This window comes from Trichoderma harzianum, assembly GCF_003025095.1.
Source record: "Trichoderma harzianum CBS 226.95 unplaced genomic scaffold M431scaffold_6, whole genome shotgun sequence".
Classification (NCBI taxonomy): domain Eukaryota; kingdom Fungi; phylum Ascomycota; class Sordariomycetes; order Hypocreales; family Hypocreaceae; genus Trichoderma; species Trichoderma harzianum.
The window spans coordinates 1,073,967-1,098,897 of NW_020209254.1; the positions used below are offsets into that span (position 1 = coordinate 1,073,967).

At 52.2% G+C, this 24,931-nt stretch overlaps 9 protein-coding genes across 9 annotated transcripts; 3 read left to right on the forward strand and 6 right to left on the reverse strand.

Moving 5' to 3' along the window:
* Positions 1-334: 334 nt before the first annotated feature.
* M431DRAFT_84855 (hypothetical protein) lies at positions 335-1,445 on the forward strand (the record flags this gene model as incomplete). Its single annotated transcript, XM_024923481.1, has 2 exons — positions 335-467; positions 529-1,445. The coding sequence occupies 2 exons, from the start codon at positions 335-337 to the stop codon at positions 1,443-1,445; spliced, it is 1,050 nt and encodes a 349-aa protein (XP_024774480.1).
* A 477-nt stretch (positions 1,446-1,922) lies between these two features.
* M431DRAFT_48042 (hypothetical protein) lies at positions 1,923-2,314 on the reverse strand (the record flags this gene model as incomplete). The annotated part of the gene is made up of 2 exons (XM_024915864.1): positions 1,923-2,040; positions 2,118-2,314. Coding segments are annotated over 2 exons (315 nt in total), but the record flags the coding sequence as incomplete, so codon positions are not given.
* Positions 2,315-3,216: 902 nt separating this feature from the next.
* M431DRAFT_84848 (hypothetical protein) lies at positions 3,217-5,298 on the reverse strand (the record flags this gene model as incomplete). The annotated part of the gene is made up of 1 exon (XM_024923480.1): positions 3,217-5,298. One exon carries the CDS (start codon positions 5,296-5,298, stop codon positions 3,217-3,219), a length of 2,082 nt encoding a protein of 693 aa, XP_024774482.1.
* Positions 5,299-8,157: 2,859 nt separating this feature from the next.
* Positions 8,158-9,993, reverse strand: M431DRAFT_429652 (hypothetical protein). The gene is made up of 4 exons (XM_024915082.1): positions 9,725-9,993; positions 8,623-9,659; positions 8,412-8,511; positions 8,158-8,325 (listed from the first exon to the last, which is right to left on the reverse strand). Exons 1-4 carry the CDS (start codon positions 9,867-9,869, stop codon positions 8,321-8,323), a joined length of 1,287 nt encoding a protein of 428 aa, XP_024774483.1. The 5' UTR covers positions 9,870-9,993; the 3' UTR covers positions 8,158-8,320.
* A 2,685-nt stretch (positions 9,994-12,678) lies between these two features.
* M431DRAFT_143078 (hypothetical protein) lies at positions 12,679-14,824 on the reverse strand. Its single transcript, XM_024912654.1, has 4 exons — positions 14,331-14,824; positions 13,791-14,276; positions 13,491-13,728; positions 12,679-13,430 (listed from the first exon to the last, which is right to left on the reverse strand). The coding sequence occupies exons 1-4, from the start codon at positions 14,573-14,575 to the stop codon at positions 12,930-12,932; spliced, it is 1,470 nt and encodes a 489-aa protein (XP_024774484.1). The 5' UTR covers positions 14,576-14,824; the 3' UTR covers positions 12,679-12,929.
* Positions 14,825-15,130: 306 nt separating this feature from the next.
* Positions 15,131-16,844, forward strand: M431DRAFT_5448 (hypothetical protein; the record flags this gene model as incomplete). The annotated part of the gene is made up of 4 exons (XM_024921170.1): positions 15,131-15,731; positions 15,793-16,505; positions 16,579-16,662; positions 16,737-16,844. 4 exons carry the CDS (start codon positions 15,131-15,133, stop codon positions 16,842-16,844), a joined length of 1,506 nt encoding a protein of 501 aa, XP_024774485.1.
* A 144-nt stretch (positions 16,845-16,988) lies between these two features.
* Positions 16,989-18,944, reverse strand: M431DRAFT_143083 (hypothetical protein). Its single transcript, XM_024912655.1, has 3 exons — positions 18,665-18,944; positions 17,771-18,611; positions 16,989-17,700 (listed from the first exon to the last, which is right to left on the reverse strand). Exons 1-3 carry the CDS (start codon positions 18,723-18,725, stop codon positions 17,388-17,390), a joined length of 1,215 nt encoding a protein of 404 aa, XP_024774486.1. The 5' UTR covers positions 18,726-18,944; the 3' UTR covers positions 16,989-17,387.
* Positions 18,945-21,724: 2,780 nt separating this feature from the next.
* Positions 21,725-22,246, forward strand: M431DRAFT_482008 (hypothetical protein; the record flags this gene model as incomplete). The annotated part of the gene is made up of 1 exon (XM_024916000.1): positions 21,725-22,246. The coding sequence occupies one exon, from the start codon at positions 21,725-21,727 to the stop codon at positions 22,244-22,246; it is 522 nt and encodes a 173-aa protein (XP_024774487.1).
* Positions 22,247-22,617: 371 nt separating this feature from the next.
* Positions 22,618-24,327, reverse strand: M431DRAFT_508229 (hypothetical protein). Its single transcript, XM_024919083.1, has one exon. The coding sequence runs from the start codon at positions 23,975-23,977 to the stop codon at positions 22,847-22,849; it is 1,131 nt and encodes a 376-aa protein (XP_024774488.1). The 5' UTR covers positions 23,978-24,327; the 3' UTR covers positions 22,618-22,846.
* Positions 24,328-24,931: the final 604 nt, after the last annotated feature.

The window sequence follows — 24,931 nt, forward strand, 5'->3', positions numbered from 1 at the left end:
TTTCTCCTTTTTCTATATCCTTTATTGTGAATTTCTTTATTTTCTTATTGATAAAGGATCTGTGAGGAATGAAATGTATTTGTCGTTGAGATTAGTTGTTGTTTAAAGAGAGTGTGAACATATCGGCACTTGAACCCAAGAGCCGGACTTTCGTTTTTACTAATACCTGCGAGATCCGGACTCATCTTCATCCCACCCCAAAAACTCCACTAGCAACGGACATTTCTTATACACTGCCCTTTTTATCTTTCTCTCTCATTCCTCCTTTCCATTTTCACTCACTTTGATTTAAGTCTATGAAGAATTTTTATAGAGATTAGATTAAAGGCTGCAAATGGCGGAAGCCGTAGCTTCTTCGCCGCCCGTCGCGGTGCAGCAGAATCAGAACCAGAAACCTGCGACATCGGCCAAGCGCGACTACAAGGGCTTTGTCGCAGGCGTCTTCAGCGGAATCGCAAAGCTAACAGGTATGTTATTTTCTTTTTAAACTCATGAATTGCTTCTCTCATGCTAATTAAAATAAATCAGTCGGCCACCCCTTCGACACAGTCAAGGTCCGCCTCCAAACGACGCAGGCATCGCGCTTCAGCGGCCCGCTGCAGTGCGTCCTGCAGACGGTGCGCAATGAGGGTGTCACGGGCCTGTACAAGGGCGCGACGCCGCCGCTGGTCGGGTGGATGTTCATGGACTCTGTCATGTTGGGCTCGCTCAACGTCTACAGGCGGCTGATGGCGCAGCACGTCTTTGGGGTGGACTCGTGGACGCCTGGGGCGGGATCGGGGGCGACGGGGCTTGGGTTTGGGAGTCTGATGAGGGTATTATCTTCGTCTTCGTCTTCAAGGACATCATCGGAACCTTCGTATCTTCCACCGTTGGGTCATGGCATTGCAGGTATCATGGCTGGTTCTACGGTCAGCTTCATCGCTGCGCCGGTCGAGCATGTGAAAGCCCGGCTGCAGATCCAGTATGCTGCCCGCAAGGCTGAGCGTCTGTACTCGGGGCCTCTCGACTGCATCCGCAAGATCCACGCCCATCACGGTATCCGCGGCATCTACCACGGTCTGTCTGCTACGTTACTCTTCCGCGGATTCTTCTTCTTCTGGTGGGGTAGCTACGATGTGCTCTCGCGGGCTCTTCGCAAGAACACCAACCTGAGCAACCCGGCTATCAATTTCTGGGCCGGCGGGTTGAGCGCTCAGGTGTTTTGGTTGACGAGTTATCCGAGCGATCTCGTCAAGCAGCGTATCATGACGGATCCCCTTGGTGGAGGCTTGGGAGATGGCGAGAGACGCTTTCCTAAATGGAGGGATGCTGCTGTTGCTGTTTATAGAGAGTCTGGGTGGAGGGGATACTGGAGGGGATTTTTGCCGTGCTTCTTGAGGGCTTTCCCGGCGAATGCCATGGCATTGGTGGCCTTTGAGGGTGTGATGAGGACGTTGCCTTGAAGGGGGAGTGCTTTTCTTTTCTTTACGTTATTGATGATACCTCGCTGCTGCATGAAAAAAGCAGATGATGGAAGCATATATACACATGCATTATGTAGACATGGCAATCTGATAGCGCATCATAAATTGACTACGTCGAGTATAAACTGCTTAAGTACTTTATAACAACAGACTACGTTGGCATTCACAGGATAATGTTCAGGAACCAGGAGGGAAATATTAATGTAGGTAGGTCCACTCAAAATGGTCGCTTCTTTTTTGATTGACTAGACTAGAGCAACCCAAAAACCAGGTCTCTCCTTTTCAGAGATCCCAACACGCTGACGACGACCCTTTAACAAGAGCCGCACGTGGTTATATATCCTTCATCACAAAGGGGTCCAGGGTCGCTGCAAGTTGCTATTTTTCCCACAACCATTCTTCATTTCCCATATGGCTTTTCCCTTTATTTATTCCAAGAAGGCGAATTTACTCGTCATCCTCATCGGCGTCATCGTTGACGACGTTGAAGAACTTGAGCTCGTAGACACCACGGGAGGTGGAGACGACACGGAGCCAGTCACGGAGCTGCTGCTTCTTGAGGAACTTCTTGGTCCTGTTCATCATAAAACGTTTTAGTATAACTGTGTATGGTTGAAGAAGAACAATAGGGGGGCTCAAGGTAAGTCGTACAGGTACTTGAGGTAGCGGCCAGAGAGCTCGTTGTGGGCAATGACCTCGATCTTGCCATCGCCAGACTGCTGGATGACGACGTTATCGCCCAGGTTGTTGGTGCGGCCGTCAACCTTGATGTGGTCCTGGAGGAACTTCTCAAAGGCAGAGACGTCGAAGATCTTGTCGCTAGCAGGCTGCGAAGCGTTGATGATGAACTATAAAATTCAGTGTTAGCAACCTCCCCATTCCCCTTCTTGAGCTTCTCGGAATGTTCTTTTTTTTTTCTTTTGTTAACTCACCTTCTTGGTCTGCTTCTGGGCCTTGCCCGCCTTCTTCTATATCATGACATTTACACATCAGCCTACTGCTTTTTGTCGGTTTCTCGTCGGCAGCGCAACCACCCTCCCCTCTCTCTCTCGTCTTCCCTAAGACAGCAGAGAAAGAGAAGAGGGCAGTTGTCTGCCTACAGCAAAGCAAATGAGAAATGTCATTTTCACGTGGTACATACAGTGATAGGAGCCATTGTTGATAATTGGTGGTGTTGAGTGGACGTGAAGAACGCAAAGAGGTCAAATCCTGCGCCTTTGGTATTTGTTCGGGGGGTGTGGAGTGATGATAGAAACCGAACTTTTTTCTCCCTCGTGAATTTTTTAGCCCAATTTCGGTGGGCTCGTTGCGAAAATGCGCTGCCGAATTAGGGCTGGGGCGGATCAACTAGCGCCGAGGCTCCGAAACAAAGCGCTTTGCTCTGGTTCGTGCTGGGAGCTCTAAAGTCATGTGACCTCCTCAACGTCCAACAGCCTTGACGCTTCAGCCTCCCCGTCAAGATCATGAGCTGCAAAGGGGGTTAGATTTTCATCATCTTGCTATATCATGTAAGTCGAATATACGTAGTTGACGCACAAATCTCATAGTCATTGATATCAAAGTCCCAATGTCAAATTGCTTCATTTAACCGTAAGCGAACATAACTAGCATAAACCAGCCTAATGGCCAGGAAAGAACTATGAAGAAGAATAGATGAGCCATACACGCATGATTCATTAAGTCGTTTGAATAAAAGAGCGCTCCTTTTCCATCGCTGCCATATTTGCCATGTGCCCCAATCGTCTACCAGTCAATTAAACAGCCTCTTGAATACCCCCTTGAGTCCTCCCGACTTCTTCTCCTGCTCCCTAGCCTCCCTCATCCGCCTGCGTTCGTGACGGGCTCGCCGAGCAGAATCGTCGCCCTCGTCGAGCGGCGCCGATTGCCTAGGAGAGTCTCCGAAATGGCCCCCGCGAGGTCTATCATACGTAACCTCAGACAACCGGCGATCACGGGTCCGGGGAACGTCCCGGTCGCGTGTTCTGGGCCGCATCTCCTCGGGAAGAGAAGAATCCCGAGCTGGCACGTAGATGAATTGATCTGGAGGTGGCGGCGAGGATGACTTGCGAAGCACCCCCTGGGCATTCTTCATGTCGAAGAATTTCTTTTCGGGAGACTGTGACCCCCGTGGGTAGTCAAAGCCAGAGTTGCCTGAACGTTGACGGAACGAGCGACCACGATGGCGCTTGATCTCTTCAGGCGGCAAGTCAAAGCCCACCTCTTTGCCCTTACGCTCTGGGGGAGCGGGGATAGGGGCCGGAGGCGGTGCGGGATCTTGGAACTCGTCAACAGCCGGAAAGGGTTCGGGCTGAGGGTCCAGGTTCTTTTCGTAGAGCTCACGGCGCTCACGGCGTTCGCGGCGCTCTCGCCGTTCATGTCGTTCACGCCGATCATATTTCTCAGGTCGGCCATAGCCCTCGTCCATTACTTCACGGTCGGTGAGCGGTTCAGGCTGTTCGAAACGCTCGGGCCGATCAAAACGCTCAGTGCGCTGAGTGCGTTCGGGACGTTCATAACGGTCACGGCGGTCAGAGCGTTCAATGCGTTCACGATGGTCACGTTGTTCTCGGTGTTCGTTGTGTTCACGTCGTTCACGACGCTCATCATAGCGTTGAGGCTGCTCATACCGCTCGTGTCCTTCATACCCTTCGTTGACCGCCTCGGGCGCTTCTTGCTTGTCGATTCGCTCAGCCTCTCGGGCAGCACGACGCTGAGCTCTGCGTTGTTCACGTTGTTCATGAGCCTCCTGCTCTTCTGGAGTTCTATATCTCCGGCTGGAGGACACAGGAACCTCGCCTACAACGCCGCTGTGGCGCCGCCGAGGAGTTCGTGGTGGCGTGTCTAACTTGGACGACCCAGAACCAGGACGAGAACTACCACTGTCAGGAATAGAGCGGCGGTAGTTTGACCCCTGGGATTCGTATGAGCGATGTTTGCTCTCTCTGTTCTCTCTATACTCTCTGTATTCTCTGCCCTCTTCCTCACCACGATTCCGGCTGGAATGGGAAGAATGGCGAGAATGACGATACTTGCGGTGTCGTTCCCGGTCACTACTCGAGGAAATGTGCTCCTTAGATCTATCCTCTGTGAAAATGTCAGCAATGGATTTACGAAGATCTTCCTCATCATCACTAATACTCCTGCGTGTAGTAGGGACGGCTAGAGACTGAAGTTCCTCCGAATCCAACTTCATCTGATGATGGTCCAGATGAGGAAGGTCCCCGCCGTTGCGGAGGCCTGTGAGCGAAAGACGGGCGACAGGCCTAGGTGCCTCTGCGATGGTGTTAGTGACCACAGCAGCGGCGGCTGCGTCATCAGCGTCGTGAAGTAGAATCTGATGCTTGTGACGCAGCAGTCGAGTCCTCAGCCTGTCAGTCGTCGCCCTTTCAGGAACCACAGCGGCGGGAGTCGGCACTCTGAACTCATCATCCAATAACACGGAAAGAGACAGCGGAGGCGGAGTATCTTGTTGAACCATTTCTTCATATTCAAAGGGAGAGACCAAGGGGCCTGGGGAGGCCATGTTCGTCCACCTCGAGGAGTAGTGACCGTCGGCGTTAAGAGCAGGGTATCGTAAAGGGGGCACATAATGGCTTGTTGCGGCAGCGACTTCCAAAGGGACCGCGTTTCGATCCAATCCACGGAATGGCATCATCTCTCTCTTCATCACAGCCCCTGCCTGGAATCCATCGTCGGATTGAGCGACCACTCCACCTTTTGCGGCAAACCGAGGTCCATCGAGCACTTCCCTGTCGATGCTACGGCTCAATCCGGGCGTGGTGAATGCGTTTACTCGTCCGCCCTCTTCTTTCCAAAGAGTTGGGTCAGCCATGCGAACGGCGCCAAAAGCCAGGCTGTCAGTGCCTCCAGAATAGTCGACTTGGGCTACATCCTGTAAGTTTTTGTTCTCTTTAATAGGCTTCGCCCTTTTCGTGATCTCTTTACTTGCCTGATCGAGTTCTATTGCTGTCACTGTCTTTGAAGTTGTTGCCTCTTCGCTGGATGGTTGATGTGATGGGATTCCCTGGGGGGTCGGCACAGTGTCCTTCGCATCAACTGGCGCCTTGGACGTTGAAGGCTCAGCTTCTCGGGTTGCAACGGGCTCCTCAACGGGCTTCGTAACCTCCGCGGGGAGGACAATCACTCTCTCTGCTTCTTCTTGTTTAGGGGTTTTGTCTTCCACATCACGTTTAGTCACCTCGGTTTCGGGCGCTGCGGGAGCAACTGGCTCCTGAGCGGGTCCCTTTAGCCCACCTTCTTCAGTTGCGGCCGAGATATCACGCTTCGAGTCGTCAGACTCTTGGTGAATGACAGCAGCAGTCGCCACAGCAGCTGTAGCAGCTGTAGTAACCGCGGCAGCCCCAGCGATGAGAGCAATCTTGTCTGACTCCTCTTCCTTTTCGTGAGAAGGCAGCGGCTCAGAGACGGCCTCCACATCAGGTTTGGTAGAAACAGCAGGCACTTCGACTGCTGGTGTCTCAGCCTCTTCAAGATCGCCTGTCTTGGCATCTTCTTTCTCCTCCTCTCCCAAGGACCGACTCTGAATCTCCGAAATGTCTTCCGATTTCAACGCCAAAACGCCGTGGTCCTTCGACTCCTCACCCGATGTGGAGTCACCAAACCGTCCCGAAATATCAACAGGGGTATCATGTAATGAATGCTGCTCCTCACCTTTCCTGACTTTCTCTACCACGTTCTTCTCAACTGAAATAGGACCGATAGTGTCCTTGATCTCCTCTTCCTCAACGTTCTTGGGCGCCTCCACCTCAGCAGCTACAGGCTGCACTACCTCCTCCACTGGCTCTGGCACAATTGCCTTTTCGCTCTCTGCAACAACAGGCGCAGGCTCTGCTTCAACTGCCGGAGTGACGGGGGTGACTTCAGCAGGCACCTCTTCAACAACGGAAGCCGTAGAGTGTTCCTCAGCTTCAGCTGGCACAGCAACAGGTGCCTCGATAACCTCTACCTCCTTAGGAATTTCCTTTGAGAGTTCTTCATCATGAGGAGCCTTGGAGTCTTCCGTTAGCTCTGAAGTGGCCTGGACTTCTGATGGTTCTTTGCTATCAGCCTCGTGGACGATCTCCTTTTCAACCTCAGCTGGGGCAATAATTTCGAACTCCTCGTCGACAGGTTCAGGAACAACGGGCTCAGTTGGCTTGTGCTCCTCAGCGACCTCAGACTTGGCGATTTCAGGCTCCGTCGCAACCTCAGACTCAGCAACAACCTCGGGTTTGGAGACCTCAGATTCGGTGGCAACCTCAGAGTCAGCAATAACCTCAGGCTTGGCGACCTCAGATTCGGTGGCTACTTCGGACTCAGCGACAACCTCAGGGTGAGCAGCAACCTCAGATTCCGCGGCAACCTCAGACTCAACAACGGCCTCAGGGTGAGCAGCAACCTCGGATTTAGCGACCTCAGATTCGGTGGCTACTTCAGACTCGGTAGGCTCAGACTTGGCGACCTCGGATTCGGCGACAACTTCAGGGTGAGCAGCGACTTCAGACTGGGCGACCTCAGACTCAGTGGCCACTTCAGACTCTGCAACAGGCTCAGACTTGGAGACCTCGGATTCGGTGGCTACTTCGGACTCGGCAGCGACCTCGGGGTGAGCAGCAACCTCAGATTCCGCAGCAATTACAGACTCGGCAACAGGCTCAGACTTGGAGATCTCAGACTCGGTGGCTACTTCAGACTCAGCAACGGGCTCAGACTTGGCGACCTCAGATTCAGTGGCCAATTCGGACTCGGCAGCGACCTCAGGGTGAGCAGCGACCTCGGAGTCGGTAGCAACCTCAGACTCAGTAGCAACTTCAGAGTGGGCAACGACCTCTGGGTGGGCAGCGACTTCAGACTCAGTAGCAGCCTCGGACTCGGTGGCGACCTCGGATTCGGTGACGAGCTCAGGCTCAGCAACATTCTTCTGAACATCACTCTCGGCCTCGGCCACCGCAACGTGTTCCTCAGGGGTAGATTCGCTTTCAGTAGTCTCAGGCTTGTGGTCTGTTACTTCCGATGAAGCCTCGACAACTTCGGGCTTAGCCTCAACCTCAGAATGGGTGGCATGAGAAACCTCAGACTCGACCTTGGAGACTTCAGACTCAGTAGCTTCAGCAGGAACTGAGTGCTCCTCAGAAACTACAGATTGCTCGACAGGGGCCTCTTCGTGAGAAGTCTCCTCAGTCTCGGCGTGTGCCTCGACAGGCTCCTTGACATCCTCGACCACGGACTCAGGCTCAGCCTCCTCCGCCTTGGTCTCGACATCATGGTGCTCCTCGTGAGTCTCCTCTTTGGCAGCTTCGGTGTCGTGAGACTGTTCGACCTCATGAGCTGGCTCAGCTTCTTCAGTCAAGTCGTGTTTAGCCTCCTCGCTGTGGACAGGCTCATGAGACTCGGCCACGTCCTTAGGAGCCTCTTCAACGGGTTCCTCCTCCTTGGGAGTTTCCTCGACTTCCTCGGCTTTGGTCTCCACCTCAGCGGCGACGTGCTCGTGTTCAGCAGGAGACTCTTCGTGCTTCTCGGAGTCATCATGTTTCTCCTCAGTCAAAGGAGTCTGCTCTTCGGCAACGACGTCGTCAACAGCGGGTGCAGCATCAGAGTGTGGTTCAGGAGTCTTTTCCTCCTCGTGGTGTTCGGGCTCCGCAGTCTCGGGTGCCTTCTCCTCCTCGTGAGCGGGAATCTCCTCCGTAGCGATGTCCTTTGCGGCTTCAGCATACTCTTCATGTTCCTTGGCAGGCTCTTCGTGTGCTGCTTCGGTGACATGCTCTTCAGCCTCCTTAGAGGTCTCCTCATGGTGGTTCTCGACGACAGGCTCGGCAGCAGGCTCTTCCTTGGCCTCAGGTTCAGCGGTGTCTTTCTCAACCTCGGTGTGCTCCTCGACGGAAGGCTTCTCCTCTTCAGAGTGTTTCTCCTCCTCAGCAGGCGCAGCCTCGTCGGTGTGCTTCTCCTCTTCGACGTGAGCAACCTCTTCGGCAGGCTTCGTCCCCTCGGTAGCGGGCACTTCAGAGTGTTGTTCTTCGACGTGCTCCTCTTCGTGAGCAGGTGCGACCTCTTCAGCGGGCTTATCTTCCTCAGTAGACTTTTCCTCCTCGATGGGCTTCGTCTCTTCGGTAGATGGGACGTCTTCGGAGTGCTTCTCCTCTTCGTGAGCAGGTGCGACCTCCTCAGCAGGCTTCACATCTTCTGAGGGCTTGTCTTCTTCAGCATGATGCTCCTCCGTTTTCTCAGCCTCAGCCGGCTCAGGAACGTGGACATCATCCTTGTGCTCTGATGTCTCAGTCTCCTCATGCTCGGCGGGCTCTTCGGCCACCACTGGTGCCTGGGTATCTTCTGTGTGAGTAGGCTCCTCGGCTGGCTTCTCATCGTGTGTTTCCGCCGGCTCGTGAGACTCTTCGACATGAGCATCCTCGTGAACAGCAGGCACAGCCTCTGGCTCCTTCTCAGCCTCGGTTTCCTGGGGAACATGCTCATGCTCCTCCTTGTGCTCGTGCTCCTGCTCATGCTCGGGCTCCTTAGCGGTTTCCGACTCGGGCTCCGCATGCTCGGGCTCTGCAGAAACAGCGGCTGCATCTTCCGTAGTCTTAGCCTCTTCCTCAGCTACCTTGGCATCTTCGTGGTGAGCTTCGGATTCCGTTTCGGCCTTGACTTCTTCGGAAACAGGGGCGGCCTCATCCGAATGTTCGGGCTCAGCTGCGGTCTCTTCCTTCGCGGTTTCGACAGCAGGCTCAGGCTCCGCAACTGCGGCTTCGGTCTTCTCCTCTACAACCGGAGTAGCCTCATCCTCACCTCTTCCCTCGTCGGTGGCTGGTGGCGATGGAGGCTGGGCGGGATCAAGAGCGCTATCCTCGGCCACATCTGTCTCCGAGTTCTTGGGGCTGCTCTTCTTCTTCTTCTTTTTCTTCTTCTTGTCTTTCTTAGCCTCGTCTTCGACCACCTGACTTGACTCCTCCGGAGGAGGGGTAACTGTTGTGTCTTGCTCTGCCGTCTCGGCGGTTTCCCCCTCAGCCTTGACTTCAGCTGCAAAGCTTTCGGAGGACTCTATAGGCGAAGTTATCTGGCTTTCGCTCTTGTTCTTGTTCTTCTTCTTCTTTTTCTTCTTGTTCTTGGAAGAAGTGGGCTCTGCCGCAACTTCGCCATCTACCTCGGCCTCTTCAGGCTGCTCTTCAGCCGCGGCCGAATCTTGAGGGGCATCATTTTCTGCCGCAAAATTAGCATTGGAAGATATTGGAAGAAATGCGCTCTGGGTGAATGTCGCCAATTACCTTTGTTGTCTACTGACACCTTGGACCCGACCTCGGAGTCATTCTTTTCGAAGTACTGGACATTGGAAAAATCGGAGAACTGTACATTGGACAAGTCTATGTTAGTCCTGACGGGACAGTACTCGACTTCTTGGGCGGTGCTCATACTTCCTTTGCCCTGTCGACCTCAGAGACCTCGGACTGAGCGAGCTGGGGCACGGCTGCTTTATCGACCTCCATACAAGCTGCACTGAAATCAGATTATCCGACAGATGCAGGTGGAAAGCGCCAATAAGGAAAACGGCCGGTCTCTTGGGCCTTGGCGCTTCAGGACACGGCTGTCTGTGGCTGCTTCAAAGCGAATGTAGCAGCCTATTGGTACGGATGATGACGGGTTTCAGAGTGTAGTTTGTTATGTATGATGCAGGAGGTTTTTTTTTTTTTTCCTCTCTAAAACCTGCGAACAGGTGGGAAGTCAGTAAAGGCTTTGAGATGACACCACTTGGAGCCTTGTCTCCTCGAGCTGCATGGGCCCATCCAAAAAAGCACGTCCCATGTCAAAAAAACACCCATGGCCGTCCACAAGCGAACCAGAGAAGATTGACGATGCGGAGCCCAGCAGGCCAAGAGTACACAAATTCCGGTCCAGAGCCCCCCTTGCAACAGAGATCCATACCCACACGACGGCTGAATAGCAATCATGCGAGCCCAATTGGCAGAGGCAAGTCGTTTTCCGCCCGCCACGCCGCTCTACGATTGGGCTCAGCAGGTGGCCTTGTCGCCAGCCGGCCGCATTTGCGGGTTGAGACATGACTTGAATTCGCACGGGCTGACAGGATAGGTGCCCGACGCAACGAAAATGGAACATGCATGATCAACCAACGAAAAGTGGGATTAAGCACCGGCGGGCAAATCAGACACACAGGCAAACAGCAATCATGAGGAAAGGCGGCCAGATGAGCTGGCTAGCAGTGGGCCGAGTGGCTCCAGCTTCTGAGCGATATCAAAGACCGCCCACCGTGCAGGACCTAGCGTGTGAGGATGCGTCCGCGAAGGCTGGAGGGATATGCATGTTGTGACTGGTTTCCCTCTGGATGCGTGCTACGTGGCTCGCCTCTTGATGCCCCGCGGTCGTTCTCATGCAGCTCAACCCCGGAATCTATCGGCATTGGGCAATTGCGTTAATTATCTGGGAGGGCGATTCCTTGATTGATCGAGCAAGTCGTCGTTTCTTTCATTTCTTTGGCGAGGACAGTAAATGACTTGCTTGAGGAGCATGACTTGCAGAAGGCCCCCTTCTTTTTCTCGAACAAGAACCAGATGGAAAAAACAAGAGAATTCGCACCACGTACTAACCGTCAAGCCACCCCAAGCTACCTAGTACTAACTCGTATGCGCTGCCCGTCTCGGAGAGGCTGGTTCTTTTTGACTAACCGGTGCTACGGCGATGGAGCCACAGCCGACACTTGACAGGGGGTGGTTCCGTGGGAGAAAATTCTCAAGCTCTGGCCAGGGTGCGGCAACTGTTGCTGGCGAAGAAAATATCAGCCGACTGTCGTACAAGCACAGTCGTCAAGACGGGTTTCGTTTTGCCACCGGGCTCGTGCTAGGAAAGGAACCTTTGGCTGTCTTGTCTTTGGCTCTCTTTGTTTTCCCTGTCGTGTCTCAAAGCTCAAGTGCGCTATCATGCAAGGCGTGCTAATAACGGAAAATGGGAAGACTAGTGCTCTCTAGCAGGCGGTGTGTGGTGGTAGTTGAAAAGAGTGGGGGGAAAGCACTTGGGAGCGCCAATCCTCAGAGCAGCTCCGGAACCACACGTGAGATGCTTCACCGCGTAAAGTTTTTTCTGTTTTCTTTTTCCCTCTCTTTTTCTGTTGCTGTGGGTTTTTCCTGGCCTTCTTCACTGTCTTGGCGGTGCAGCACAGTGACATAATGGTGGGGATGATGGCTCAATTTGCGGGACAAAAAGCTCCCATGCTCTGCTTCGTCGGCGATACGAGTGAGCCATGATCCATGATGTGTGACAGCATCCATCACCAGCCATCGTCTATGCTTACCTGGTCCAAGGACTTGACTTGATACTGCACTACACCTCTAACAGAATGCAGAGGACGAGTAACATCTGCCCGCTCCTCCGTTGACATACCAATCACTTAATTACATGCAGAATATCCAACCCTCTTGTAAGCCCAGACCCATGCACGCGCCAGCCTTCCCATCAACCCCTCTTGATACTTTCACATGTATCTCACACACTATCTGCGCCGAGTGTTTGTTTTCTGCGTACGAGTAAGTTCTCTACAGACATACATCCGTCGTACATGCATCTGCCTTAGTGGTGTAGCACTGCATGACGTGAGCCACTTAGGAGAAGGATCAGAAAAAAAGAGGTGGTCGGCAAGGCAGCAAATGCTCTCCAACCACCAGAGAAATGCTCCGATTCCTGCACCGGTGTGTCCAACCTCTTCCGATCCGTTGTAAGCTACTGTAGGTAAAAGGAGAAGGCAGACGGAAATCACAGATATGACGATGCTATACAGCGCGTGGAATTTTTATCTTCATCGTCCACCAAGTATACACTCGTAGGCCGTAAAACTCAAGACAAGAGCTCTTTTTCTGGCTCTGAATTTTCGCCACCGAGCTCTCCGTCAAAACTACTCGCATGCAGAGTCATGTGCTGGAAAAATCAACGTGGGTCCACGAACCGCGGACCTACCCCATCCAAATGCTACAAAGGTACGGAGCACAGCGTACGGATTACGGCATTCCGTTATGCAACTCTAGAAAAATAATTATGCGAATCCACTTCCGGTTGCATTAACTATGCAAATCTGAGTGAAACATTCGAATCAGTGTTTCCATCAATTGCAGTGATTCAGAGCGAGATGGTTACGTTCATGTGTGATAAAGGCGATTTTACAGATTGTCTTTCGTTCTTCACTGTTAGCAGGATAGGGACAAAGGCACGATGTGGAATAAACGCCACGAAAAGGCAGAATATTTATCATTTTTTAGCTTTTTCAGCCGTCCTGCAATGGCACAACTCTGCAAATTTTGGTATCTTGTCGTGCCACACTCTACAGATTCAGTTGTATAAACCCCATTATCATACCATCCATCATCAAGTGCGAAATTGCGGCGTTCTTATCAAGCAAAGCAAAGAACAAAAGAAACAAAGAGGATCGCCGCCAATTTAGTAAGTCATCCATGCGTCGTTGTCACCTTTCTAGGGTGCCTGTGCCTTGGCCGCGTTGTCCGTAGCACTTGGAGCATAAGCAGCCTGAGCTCGGTTCTTCTTGATGACCTCCTTGACTCGCTCCTCTGCCTCGTCCCAGTCGTCAGTATCGAGACGAACTAGGTCGATACCGTAGGTGTTGGCAATGCTGCTGAGGGCATCGAAGCTCTTCTTGTCATAGACGAAGCTGATACTGACTCCGACACGGCCGAAACGTCCAGTTCGGCCAATACGGTGGAGGTAAGTCTCAGCATCTGGTTCGGAATCGCCGCGGCCTTTCATCGGAATATCGTAGTTGATAACCATGGAAACGGTCGACACGTCAATACCACGGGCGAGGACGTTGGTAGTGATGAGAACCTTGTTCTCGCCTTGTCGGAACTTAGCCAACAGCTCATCTCTTTCATTACCATCGAAAGCAGCGTGCAGGGCGGAAACTTTGTGTCCATCAGCTACCATGCGTCTCTGGATCTCGTTGGCACTTTCACGGGTCTATTTGTATGTTAGAAAAGCTTCATCGAGTTGAAGATTCAAGATCCGTTGGCAACATACCTTGACGAAGATGACCGACTGGCCAATAGTCATAAGACCGTAAAGCTTGCAGAGAACGTCGTACTTGATATTGTCGTCAGCACAGTCAATGAACATTTGCGAAATGCCCTTGACCGTAAGCTCGTTGCGCTGGAGTTTCAGTGAGTGGGCGTTTGGTGCGAACTTCTGGGCATATGAGCCAACTTTGTCGGGGAAAGTGGCTGAGAACAGAAGGATCTGAATAGACTTGGGCAGCATGCTATATCCACAGGTTAGCCATCTCTCATTTCTTTAACTGACTTTGTTCCAGAACAGCCTTACTTCTTGACTCTCAAGCACTGGTCGCCCATTCCTTGCTGATCCAACATATTGTCGGCCTCATCCAAGACGAGAACCTTGAGCTGAGAGACATCCAACTGTCTTCGTCGGATGACGTCCATGACAGTACCGGGTGTTCCAACAATGACTGCAGATCGAACTGGCTGGTCACGGGGCAAAGCACCTGGAATGGCCGCGGCAACCTTGAGGGGCTTGATAAAGCGACCAATAGCACCAATGACACCTTCAATCTGACGAGCCAGCTCTCGGCTGGGTGCCAAGGCAAGGGCTTGAGGCTGATCGGGGTTGTTGAAATCGACACGCGACAGAATGGCAGTAACAAACGCTGCGGTCTTTCCAGTTCCTGATTGGGATTGGGCCATCATATTCCTCGGAGGATCGCTAAGCATCAGAGGAAGAGATTTTCCCTGAACTTTCGAAGGCTTCAAGAACTTGAGAGCCAGAAGGCCCTTTAGGAGGTCCTCGGAACTGTTGCCACATGTTAGCAAATATCCAACATTACAAAAGCAATTTAAATCTTACAGGCCCATATCCTCCCATTGCGTGGCAGAGTGAAAAGGTGTAGCTTCGTTGTTCTGAAGATCGCTAAGGGAGACCTCGACATCCCACTCAGGCTCCTGCAGGCCAGAGCCACCGAGCTCCTCAATGGCACCGTCATTCTGAGCCTCGGCGACAGAAGCATCGGCGGCCGGAGCATCAGCTTCGGGTTGAGTCTCGGCCTGAACCGCTTCGTCAGGCTTCGTAATGCGACTCGCGAGGTCAGACATTCTGGAGATGTTGGATAATCGGACTATCGGGTTCGTGGATTGAGAGTGGCGGAAAGAAACGCGTAGATCAACGAGATGCTCAAGGACAGTCTGCCTGCAACTGTCTAAGGTCGAGTTAGATGGTGAGGAAGAAAAGGAAGAAAAAAAGAAATGTCGTGACTCGACGTACTCCCCAAGCCACACCAGATGCTATGGTCCAAGGTAGAGTGACCTGATATATTGAGGCGGATGGATGGGGGAAATTTTGGTGGGGTTGGTTGGAGGGGTGATATGCAGCTCAAGCTGGCAATTCACCAGAGCTGCGATTAAGTGATGGCGTGCCGATATTTTGCCGGACCGCGCCATACATAGCTCTCAGCCACTAATTGATCGCACAGCAGATAGACTACTAACCTACTGCTGCTAATAATGTGTGGCCGATTACACTTCTGAATATTTCCAAGTTCTGTCGCGTTTCAAAGCTTACTTTTTTCTCTTCTTTTTACTACTCAATTCTACTCAGCTCATGCCTCAGAGTAAATCATCATAGCTAAGTAGCCTTTGTTATCAGGCAACATGGCGGCTCCTCCGCCGCGAGGACTCTCCCTCTACGACAACCTACTCGATCCCAACGATCCCTCTCCATCAGCTACCATCTCCTCCGCGCCAGTGACATACAAGCAAGGCGCGCCTGCAGCAGATGAACAAGCAGCGAAGAAGCCCCTCAATCCCGCGCTTCAATTTCAACCCATACGGCGTCCACAAGTAAAACAGCCCAAAGCCAAGCCGACATTCCCCAAAGCGATCCCAAGGACTGCGCCCACCGCAGCCCCAGCAACTACCACAACAGCTCCCGGAGCTGCGCAGTCAATACCACATCAGAGCACTCTTGCTGATTGGGCGGTAACGGAGGAAGATGAATGGATGTACGGCGTTGGAGAGAAGCGCCAACGAGGCGGTCGCAGAAAGAAGAAGAAGAGGCAGGAGCAGTTCGAGACAGACTGGGACGAGATGTACGATCCATCGAGACCGACAAACGTGGACGAGTTTCTCAAAAGCGAAGAAAAGGTAGAGGAAGTGCGAGAGTGGAAGGGATTGTTATATCGACACCGAAAGCGCCAGGAAGAGAGTGACATCTCAGACTCAGAAGAGGAGGCAACCCGTGCAGCACCCTCAAGTAAGCTCACCCACGCCGTTATTATGAGAAACAGGTCGGACAGGACTAACTCATATTACAGATCAGTTTGCGCCACCAGCTTCATACTCCTTTGCGCCGCCTCCAAGGTCTCCCCCAGCTGCTCCACCGCAAGACGAAACCGCAGACGACGCCTATGCCCGTCGTCTCGCCCTCTCAACAACCCAACAAGTTCCTTCGCCTCAACCTTTCGAACCATCACCACCTCCTCCACCGCCTCCCCCTCAAACGAACAATAACCCATCTTATGCTCCTCCTCCACCACCACCCTCAGAATCCACTACAATATCCAAAGCTCCCGTCCGCTACACCCAGACCCCACCAACCAACACCAACGGCGACGAAGACGAAGGCTACTCACCACCGCCCAGCTTTAACCGCGCCGAAGACGATGACGACGACACCGAACAGCCGCGAACCAACCGCCCCGGCCAAGTCGGCTTCGCGCAACGCCTCATGTCTAAATACGGCTGGACAAAGGGCAGCGCCCTCGGCGCCAACGAATCCGGCATCCTCAACCCGCTCCGCGTCCAGGTGGAAAAGAGGCGCAAAAAGGCCGACGCGGACGGCGGCGGCTGGGCCGAGCCCGCCAACAAGGGCAAGATATTCGGCGGCAAGCGTAAAGAAGAGACGGGCAAGTTCGGCGTCATGAGCGACGTCATTGTCCTCCAGAACATGCTCGAGAACATGCCCGACCTCGAGGCTGAGATCGCCGACGGCCTGGGCCAGGAAATCGGCGGGGAGTGCGGTGAAAAGGTAAGAAAGAGCAACGGCTTCCTGATATATTATGCGAAGAGGCAATTGATGGCTAATAATGTGCGGTATATAGTATGGGCGAGTCGAGAGACTATACATTGACGTGGACACTCGCCAAGTCTTTATCAAATTCACGGACCAAGTATCCGCATTGCGAGTAAGTCACCTACATCTTCAAACAGCTAAACGGCCAATCACTCAAGCTATCTCGGACTAACACAATAGCAACAGGCAGTCAATGAATTGGACGGGCGTGTTTTTAATGGCAACACTATCATCCCAAAGTTTTACGACTCTGAGAGATTTGAACAAGGCATCTACGTGGATGCAACAGCATGAGGTTTAGGACAGGGCACTTATTTAATAGTCATCGCAAACGACTACACTTCTTTTTCACAGGCACGGAGCAAGGTAGACATGGGTAATTAGGCAAAGTTGATTTAATAAAAACAAAGGCAAAAAGTGGTATAAAAAGTACCCTAAGTCTAACATACACCAACACCGGTAAAGAAAGTCTAAAGAGAGGTGCAAATCGTGATAGAATATCACCAGTAACCGTACACACGTAAAATCCTTTCAAGTCTCGAGCTCGCCAGTGATAGCCAAATTGTCACAGGCAATGCAGCTTGTGCGTCATGCATCATTGTCGATGCTCGTCGAAAGGATAAAAGGAGCGTGGCGACATTTTGAAGTACATTTCCATTATTAAGTTCTAGCGTTAGTGCCGCGGACACACACAAAAGGGGCGGTCACATATGAGTTGACAGCCAAGGCGTGGGGGAGGTTGACGAAACCACAATGTGTTGGCTAAAAGAAAACAGAAAAACATCTGGGAGAACAGAGATTGACGCCAAATTCCGACCCATCATCCTCCGAAACTTTTTACCACAGCTGGGCCATACCAGCAAGGACGGAGACGCCCAGGAGGACGTTGTTGACGTTGAGGGCAGCGACAGCGTTGTCAGTGCCGTTACCGCTGTTGTCGCTGCTGCTGCCCTTGCCGCCGCTGGAAGTGCTGGAGTCACCGTCGGAACCTCCCTCATTGGCGGCCTTAACGTTGCTCTTGCAGGACTCCTGACCCTGGATGATCTTGCTCTTCTTGGCGTCATCGAAGAAACCGCAGAAAGCAGAAATGTCGGTGGTAGAGAAGACGGTGCAGCCGCCCTTGACGTCCTTGAGAGCGGGAAGCTCAACACTATAGAAAGATACAACGGTCAGCGATCAAGCATATACATACGTCTGGGAATCTCGGTCTGGCTACTCACGTGTCAAAGTTACCGCGGAGGATGACACCACCAGCAACGGTCTGCAGCTTAGGGAAACCCTCAACGGCATCGAGGGCAGTGTTGTTCTGGACAGTCAAGTCACCAACAGACGTCAAGAGGGGGAATGAGACGTTGGTGAGCTTGTTGTTGTTGATGAAGGTGACACTGTCGCCGATGGAGGTGACGTTCTTGGCGCTGAAAGTAGTGAGCGAAGGGTTCGTGTCGAACTTGAGGGACTGGGTGATGGTCTTCAGGCTAGGAACGACGAAGCTCTTGACGTTAGAAAGCTGAATCTCGGCAGCAGACTGAAGCTTGGTCATGTTGATCTCCATGTTGTTTCCGTTGCTGGTAACACTGAGAAGGGTGGTGATGTTGACCAGGTCGGAGTTGAAGGCGGTCAGCTTGTTGTTGTTGGTGATGGTAAGGGAGTCAACACTGTTGATGTTGAGACCGCTAAGATCACTGAGGAAGGTGTCGGTAACCTGGATGTCGTTGGCCTTGGTGACACCAGAAGTGCCAAAGACCAGAGTGTTAAGCTGGGGAAGCTTGATCATGTTCAACTTGTTCAAGGTCTTGAGCGCCTGCATGTTAACAGAGCTCAGGAGCTCGAGGCCGTTGAGCTCGAAGTTGCCACCAATGGAGGCAATTGTGATACTCTGGACGGAAATGAGCTGGGTAGCATTGTTGATGATGAGATCACCAGTGATCGTCTTGGGGCCGTTGAGAATCAGGTCACCAGCAACGGACTCATCGACGATGATGTTGGCGTCAACGGTATCGCAGGAGATGACAGGGTTAGGCGTGGTGACCTTGATGTCCTTGGAACAGGCGCTGGAGGCAGCTACAGTCGAGTTAGCATTTTGCAATGATACCACAGAGCGCAAAGGATCTTACCAGAGACGACGCTGGCGGCGCCAGCAGCCAGGATGGCTGAGAAGAGCTTGGAGGAATGCATTCTGATCTAATAGAAAGAACGAAAGTTAGCAAGCGTGCACCAAAAACGCGTCAAAATAATGAAAAATGAAATGTGAAGATGGCAGTGTCGCGATTCGAGGCGTGAAGCTGGCGCAAATAGGGGGTATCTGACTGTGGCGTTTAAACTATGCAACCGGTCCAAAAGGCACGAGACGAGACAAAAAGATGTTGACGGAATCCAGTTCTCGATCGCTCGAACAATGGCCCAGGTGTCTAAATATTTCCACTCGTAACGGCAACAGGCGAGTCCGGGAAGGAAAGGCGTTGATTTGTGCCAAATAAGGGGGGAGCGTGTTGTTGGAGAGCAGAAGAGCGCAATCGCAACCGGAGAACCAGCAGCAAGCTTTGAGGCGCAAATCGAGCAAGTCGGCAATATCAAATGTGCGTGGAAGGAGAAGAGCAGAGGAAAGTTTGCAATGTGCCAGTGACAATGACAGGTGCCAGTGCCAGGTGAAACGGAGGTTGGAGGAGCAGCAACGAGGTAATGCAACGCGCACACCACAAAATACACAAAACAAGCGAAACCAGGAGAGCTCACACACCTTGTAGCAGAGTCGATCTTTTTCCTGACACGACGGGAGAAAAACTGGAAACGTTCCTGGGCAACGGGGTAGAGATGTCTCAAAAGATGGTGGTCAAAATAAGGCTACTGGTTGGCCTGGAAGACTGTAGTTGGAATGGGGTGGGAAGAAAAATGGTGTGAATAAAAAGCTATAGCGCAAATTGCTTGGCCTGATAACGAGTGGCAGGAATTGAAGCAGGACGACGACGAGACGACGGACAACAGCAAGAGCAAGAAACAAGAGAGAGAAAGCGAAAGCGAGGAAGAAGGAGAGAAAAGGGAAGAAGAACCTGTTCCTGGGACGAAACCAAGCGGCACCCCCTGCTTGCGCGAGAGCTTCCTCGTGCACCAACCACAGGCCGGATACAGGGCCGGCCAGGGGAGAGAGGCCGCAAATGTCCCCTGGGAATGGAGCTCTAGGGGGTGTGGGTGGGACGGGCAGCCTCTGGAAGGGTTGGAAGGGCAGGCCGCCCCACCGCGCCTCATCTCCATAATTTGCCATCAATCTAATGAAATTTGTCCCCGTCCGAGCTGCAATGGGCGAGGGAAAACAAGGCAATGATGCTCGGCTGGCGGCAGAATTGGATTGATACTGTAGACTAACTAGATGGCAGTGGCGCCGGATGGGGCACTTGACGCAGATTAACATTTGGGATGCGTGTATAGGTGGAATAAGAGCAATACGGGAGTCCAGATAGCAATTAGCAGTACTCGTATAGCCCTATTACTGCTGCCACTTCTAATCCCACACGGCACTGTACTGCAAAGCACATTGATGTGCTCTCTTTCCCCCGAAACAGCAGTGGCCGGTACTCCGTGCACGCGCGTGCGCTGCATACGGAGCTCGTTTTGAAGCGCGCCAGACCAACTTGTGCCGTCCGTCTTTTTTGCTTATATTATCGACGGGGCCGTCCTTGCTACCGAGAGACAGACAGTGCAAGCATCAGCTCCCTGCTGTGGACTTGTACCTGCTTATTTGCAAGGCACCGGCAACGTTGACTCGCAGCAGCTCCCCGCGTCAGGTACTCCGTACATGTCCACGGGTATCCAGAAAGCTGCGCGCAGCTCCTCGCTAGACCGGTCGGGCAGGTAATATCAACAGAAACGGCCCTCCGTGCCTGGCCCTTTACCGCTACGGGCAGTACGCACAAGGTACACATGTAGGTACACATGTAGGTACGGCGTTCCCGCATGCGTCCATGTACCACTTTGATCATGGACGGTAATAAGAATCTCACCTCGGGAGGCGCTTGGCAAGGCCCGTAATCGAACAATCCATGGGCCGACCTGCTACTTGCAATCTTGGGCCGAGTGCATGTCTCGTCTTCACTACACCATTGATTTCCTTCACACTGTACAGTACGATATGCGATATGATCCGCATGCATGCGATGCGCATCGAATGCCATCATTCCCATCATCATCACCACGACGTCGTCGCTGCAGATCGTATCGTCGTGCGCCACTCCAATGTTCACCAACCGCTAGCAGCACTAGGACAGCTTCGCGGCTTCGCCAAAGCACCGTCTCAGCAGCCATGTGCAGAGCTAACAGGGATCGTCAGTGGAAATGCTTCAATTGAATTTGTTAGCGCCCCTGGCACGGCTTCCTTCAGCAGCCCACATCACCTTGCGCAGAAGCTCGTCTGCAGCTGGCGCGGATTTTTCGGCCATGGACAAGCAAAGTTTCCCGCTGGTTCTCCTTTTTTTGTTCCCTTCGCTCGATGGCTAGCAAGATTAGTCGGAGGGCCGGTACGAGGAGTTTCAAAACACTACCGAGGAGTCACGCAAGGAGTCCCGTCAGCCTAGCAACATCAATCCTGGGCTGCATCCTCCGTGCATGGCTAGTTCCAGCCAGTTGGCGGCCTAGTGTATCGTACAGTACGGAGATGGACAGTATATTTCCTCGTGCTCCATGCTCTAATCAACCCGGAGCGCATACTCCGCTCTGAGCATAGTTGCACTATCGGTACTCCTTTCTTCAGCAGTTGAAAAGTGTTTCATCCTTTCGTGATTGCTTAGGTGATTGTGATTGTTTCCTTCAGCAGCACCGGCTCCACGGCAACGCCGGCCGGGCAATTGATGCCGAACGATGACGAGGGCAATTCTCAAAATCATGCATTGACGCATTGGCCCGTCACGGCGGCCTTAGTCGTTGTGGCTTCTTGGCATGGTGGTGTGCCACACCTTCTTACCCAACCTCCAATAGTGTCCGAACCAACTCATCCAGATGCGATACGAGAACTCTAACATTCGAGGTACGCGGAGAGCTCCATGGCATTGGTCAATTTGGGCATCAAAAGTCCGATGGGGATCTTGCTGGCCAAATAATGGTGTATTATTAGATATCAGTTGACAACCCATCAAGCGGGACACAGCCAATCCCCGCCATTAGCGGCCAAGACTGTGCTCCGTATCATGTACAATGAGGGCATCATGATACAACCGCAAAAAGCAATCCCAGTGATGCAAACACCCCCTCTTGTTGAGCAACCTATCATTGTGTTACTGAACGATAAAGCTAAAAGCTGCATTGTTATTGTTTTGGGTTACACTTCTAATTTAGGATACTGTAGCCACGCGTCATCCCTAATGGCAGCTACCACAGGTCCAAGCAGTTTGTGGTCCAATCACACAGAGCCTTTCTTACTCCAAGCTGATGCTGGCCAAACCAAGTATATCCGTGCCTTGCACACTCTTTTCACCTCATCACCTCATCACCTCATCATCTTAATACGAAGTCCAGGTACAGACGGTCTTTCAAGTAATTCGAGAATCAGCATCTTGATACGAAGTGCCGAAAAAAAAGTACGAGCAGTGCCGGTACAAGGTACACAAAGGAGGTCGACGCGGATGGTCCGTACTCTGTACGACAGGAAAAATACGAGTACCTACTCCGCAAATGCCATAATCCAGATTCCGTATTACAGCTCACCTTGAAACTCTCTAATTAGAAGACGAATAACGCCGCTATTCCTGCTTTGAGGCACATCAATTGCTTCTACGCCCTATCTTCATATGCCCGCATGCGGCATACCTAATCTTGACATAATCCCTTATCACCAGCGATTTTGACTCGTGTAAGATCAAACGGCCCGGCCCCGGATACATGTAACTCAGAATGTAGTCAGTCCCCTTTTATGTCAGACGGCTGCACGTGTCATCCGCGCCGAGCCGTCACGCATCGAGGTCTAAACAAGCTTGGCTTCCGGGTCCAGAATAAGATTTGGCGAGTGATACCGTGGACATGGCACTTGCAGACAATCAAATCAATGGACACATATGAGAGCCTGGATTCACTCCTGAGTTTGCTCAAGTCCGTCCTGAACCTAAAATTTAGGACGCATTCCCTCGTAGATTAAAGTGACGATGGGTGTGCGGGCTCGCCAATTTCCTCTTTAAAGTTCGTGTTGAAAATGCTATTAATACCTTACTTTAAAAGACCCATCCCATGCTATAAATCCGACCATAGTATGAACTATCTAACTTACCTTGCTTTATGCAGCTAGGAATCACACGTACACACATAGAACGTGCTGCTTATTTCTCCATAGTACTCACATCAGTCTCCTCAACCTTCCACATGTACCACATAAACAAACTCCGATACGGTACGAACTTGTCCGACAGTTCCACCATGTCTTGCTCCGACATGTATTTCCACTTGCCTCCCTTGCTCTTGAGCTTGGCCACATCTCGTCCAACAAAGGCAGCCATGCCTCTCTGAACGCCCAGGTCGCCCAGGGAAAAGACGTCCATTCGTTTGAGGGCAAAGCAGGCAAACATCTCGACGGACCACTTGCCCAGCCCACGAACGGCGATGAGCCTCTCCATGAGCTCGTCGTATGGCGCATCGTGGAGCATCTTGGCCGTGATTTCGCCGCTGGCAAACTTCTCGGCGAGGCCCTGCACATACTCTGCCTTGCGCTGCGAGAGGCCGGCGGTGCGCAGCCGCTCGATTGAGCATGCCGCAACTTCGGATGGGATCGGGAATCTCTGCTTGGGCTTGGATGGAGCGTCGCCATCGGCAGGTTGAGAAGACGCATCGCCATCCTCAGGGGGGTAGAAGAGGGCAATGAATTTGTTCTGGATGGACTTGGCTGCCGCGCCGGAGACCTGCTGCGATATGATGCTGCTTACCAGGCTCTCGAACGGGTCAATCTTCTCCGCCAGTCCTTCAGGAGAGAAGCTGCGGCAGTGATGCTTCTCAACCAAGGGCCTCATTCGCTCATCAACCTTGATCATATGGTCGCATGCCTCCTGCAGGATTGTGGCCGTGGTCGTAGGCTTGAGACCAATTGACGGCACCTTTGACGGTGACACCGCTTCCACATCGCGCGAAGCGACTATTCGTGATGTCTCCGGAGACAGCAGCGTCGCATTGGAGAATCTGGGGTCTGCGAGGCGAGTGACGGATTTGTGGGCGGTGCCTTTGGTCCCATTGAGGTCAAGGACGCTGGTGGTGGGTGTTAAGGGGGGAGCAATTGGGCGCTGCTTCTTGGTCGGTGTTTTGGGCGCCGAGGGCTCGGGCTCAGGAGCTGCTTTTCTCTTTCTCTTGTTCTCCTTGTGAGCAATTGGGGCTGGGTTTGCGGTAGTCTTCGCTGCTTCGGCCGCTTCTTGAGTGCTTGCCTTGTTGTTGCTGATGCGCGCGGATCGCCGTGTGGCCGCCATTGCCGCGAATGAGTATGTGCTGAAGGTTGGTGGTGAAAGGTTCAGTTGAGCTACGCCCAGTGTAAGTGGCCTGTATACAGCGGCCAGAGACTTTGCGTAGTTGAGAGATTGCATGCGCCGCTCGATCTATAGGCGGTCCAGAATTGGAATTGACAATTGCCAACTTCAGAAACTTTACCTGGAGGTGTATGAAGATGCAAAAGTTCAATTCATTCAAGAGTGCTGAGTGTCACTGGCGCCTTTGGTGTCGGTTTGCAGTTTGTCATCACGGGCCAAGTACCGGCATGCAGAGCAACACGGCAATTGTGTGTAGAAAAAAACACAGTGACATGTGGTAAGACTTTAAAGTCCGCGCCAAATGGAAAGACAGCCAACTAAAACGTCGAGATTTCTAAACTAGGCAAGATGATCATGAATAAACTTGCCTATGTGGTTCCCCATTCTCATCCGATTTGCTCCCTGTTGAGATTACCGGTGCGGTATTCCGCAGCCTGTTCCAGACCACTTTTTGGTTACCTAAGGTACTTAAGAGTTGAGATTGCCACCACCTCGGTCCTTTTTTTTTTTTTTTGTCTCTTTATTCTCTTGAGGGCACCTCTTCACTTTTTTTCTTCCCTTATCGCGCCATCTTCAGACTTCAAAATGAAGAAAGCGGATGATGCAATTAGGCTTATCTGTTTGTCAATAAACAACCTTAAAACAATACCCAGCATCACCACATCTTCTGCACCGTAACTCGTATTTTTTCTGCAGGGTAACATTATGGCCATGTACTTCGTATGGATGCTTCCCGCAGTGACCTCCTGACTAGCGCGTCTCGATTGACATAAGGATCAATTCAATTGGGCCAAATTGAAGTCTTCAAGTCGGGTGTCGCTAAAGCGCAACATCATTGGTACCAGGAGGAGCCACTTTTCCGCTGGCCGCGGCTAACACATGAAAGTATCCCACATG

Coding starts and splice junctions, on each gene's coding strand:
- M431DRAFT_143083 (XM_024912655.1), bottom strand. CDS start 18,725: ATGCATTCCTCCAAGCTCTTCTCAGCCATCCTGGCTGCTGGCGCCGCC. Junction 18,612..18,664: donor CGCCGCCAGCGTCGTCTCTG/GTAAGATCCTTT, acceptor ACTCGACTGTAG/CTGCCTCCAGCGCCTGTTCC. Junction 17,701..17,770: donor CTCCGCGGTAACTTTGACAC/GTGAGTAGCCAG, acceptor ATCTTTCTATAG/TGTTGAGCTTCCCGCTCTCA.
- M431DRAFT_508229 (XM_024919083.1), bottom strand. CDS start 23,977: ATGGCGGCCACACGGCGATCCGCGCGCATCAGCAACAACAAGGCAAGC.
- M431DRAFT_429652 (XM_024915082.1), bottom strand. CDS start 9,869: ATGAGCACCGCCCAAGAAGTCGAGTACTGTCCCGTCAGGACTAACATA. Junction 9,660..9,724: donor GGTGTCAGTAGACAACAAAG/GTAATTGGCGAC, acceptor ATTTTGCGGCAG/AAAATGATGCCCCTCAAGAT. Junction 8,512..8,622: donor ATGTGAAGCCTGCTGAGGAG/GTCGCACCTGCT, acceptor CCCGCTGAAGAG/GTCGCACCTGCTCACGAAGA.
- M431DRAFT_143078 (XM_024912654.1), bottom strand. CDS start 14,575: ATGTCTGACCTCGCGAGTCGCATTACGAAGCCTGACGAAGCGGTTCAG. Junction 14,277..14,330: donor CAATGGGAGGATATGGGCCT/GTAAGATTTAAA, acceptor ATGTGGCAACAG/TTCCGAGGACCTCCTAAAGG. Junction 13,729..13,790: donor CAGTGCTTGAGAGTCAAGAA/GTAAGGCTGTTC, acceptor CTGTGGATATAG/CATGCTGCCCAAGTCTATTC.